At 45.7% G+C, this 1,452-nt stretch overlaps 1 protein-coding gene across 1 annotated transcript in view; it reads right to left on the reverse strand.

Moving 5' to 3' along the window:
• The window catches only part of ITGAL (integrin subunit alpha L), a 51,365-nt gene that overhangs the window by 47,173 nt on the left and 2,740 nt on the right, over positions 1-1,452 (reverse strand). Inside the window, 2 exon segments of the mRNA XM_017515470.1 lie at positions 786-853; positions 966-1,060. Coding sequence (XP_017370959.1) covers positions 786-853; positions 966-1,060 — 163 coding nt within the window.

A 1,452-nucleotide genomic window follows, 5' to 3' on the forward strand; every position in this document is an offset into this window, starting at 1 on the left:
AAAAAAAAAAAAAAAAAAAAAAAGAAAAGAGTGTTTCCTAAAGTTCAGACATTTGTGTAATGCTTCACAATATCTGCCATATAAGCATATTATTTTCTTAATATTTTCCTTTAAATTTTTGTTTAACTTCAGCCTCTTCCTACGCAATATGATCTAGAATATTATAAATTTGATGTGCTTGGCATATTTTTTTCTAACAAGCCATTAAAGTCATATAAAGAAATATATAACTATGAAAACATTAAAAGCTTGTATGCCACTAAAAATCATATTGCATATCAATGATCATAGATATTTCATATTTGGAAGAAAAGTGACATAAATTCTTGAAAACAGCTGACTACTGGGTGTGGTGGCTCACACCTGTAATCTCAGCACTTTGGGAGGCTGAGGCAGGAGGATTTCCCGAGCTCAGGAGTTCAGGACCAGTCTGGGGCAATGTGGTGACACTCTATCTCTACAAAAAATATTAAAATTAGCTGGGCGTGGTAGCATGCACCTGTAGTCCGAGCTAATTGGTAGGCTGCGGGGGGAGGATTACCTGAGCCCAGGAAGGTTGAGGCTGCAATGAGCTGTGATCACACCACTACGCTCCAGCCTGGGCAATAGAATCAAATCTCGTTTCAAAAAAAAAAAAAAAAAGCTAGCTCATCATTGGTTCTCAATAAACACTAATTGACTCTGACCTTCTGTGGAAACTTTTATCCACATTCCTCCCCTTTTCATCTCTCATTCCTGGAATGAGCTTCACCGGCTCTGATAATGCCACTGCGCAAAATTCTTACCAAAATGCTTCCACCTGTGGGGTCTGTTGCCAAGGTCATTCCCAAGTACTTGGAGGTATAGTTGGAACCTGTAGGCACCAGAAGGTTGCTCTGGAGGAGCTCAAGAAATCTAGGTGGGCTGGGGCCAGCCTCAGTTTCCCCAAGATCCCATTCCTCCCAGCTCACTCGCCAGTTACTCACCTCTCAGGCTGACTGGCAGGCAGTGTCCTGTGTCTGGCTGGCACTGATAGAGGCTTCCTGTGCTGTTCCCTTCCCCTGGAGCTCCCACGAAGACCCTGGTGAGAAATCTCACCTGTGAGAGGGAGTGGCCTAGATCTGTACCCACCCACTCCTGCCCGCTAAGGAGGTTCAGGTCTCCCGCTGCATTTCTCCAAGCACTGCAGCCATTCCACTTCAAGAAGGTGCCTCTAGGCCAGGTGCAGTGACTCATGCCTGTAATCCCAGCACTTTGGGAGGCTGAGACGGGCGGATCACCTGAGGTCAGGAGTTCGAGACCAGCCTGCCCAACATGGAGAAACTCTGTCCCTATTAAAAACACAAAATTAGCTGGGGCATGGTGGTGCATGCCTGTAATCCCAGCTACTCAGGAGGCTGAGGCAGGAGAATTGCTTGAACCCAGAAGGCAGAAGTTGTAGTGAGCCGAGATCAAGCCATTGCACTCCAGCCT

Source organism: Cebus imitator, unplaced genomic scaffold, assembly GCF_001604975.1.
Source record: "Cebus imitator isolate Cc_AM_T3 unplaced genomic scaffold, Cebus_imitator-1.0 Scaffold552, whole genome shotgun sequence".
NCBI classification, from domain to species: Eukaryota; Metazoa; Chordata; class Mammalia; order Primates; family Cebidae; genus Cebus; species Cebus imitator.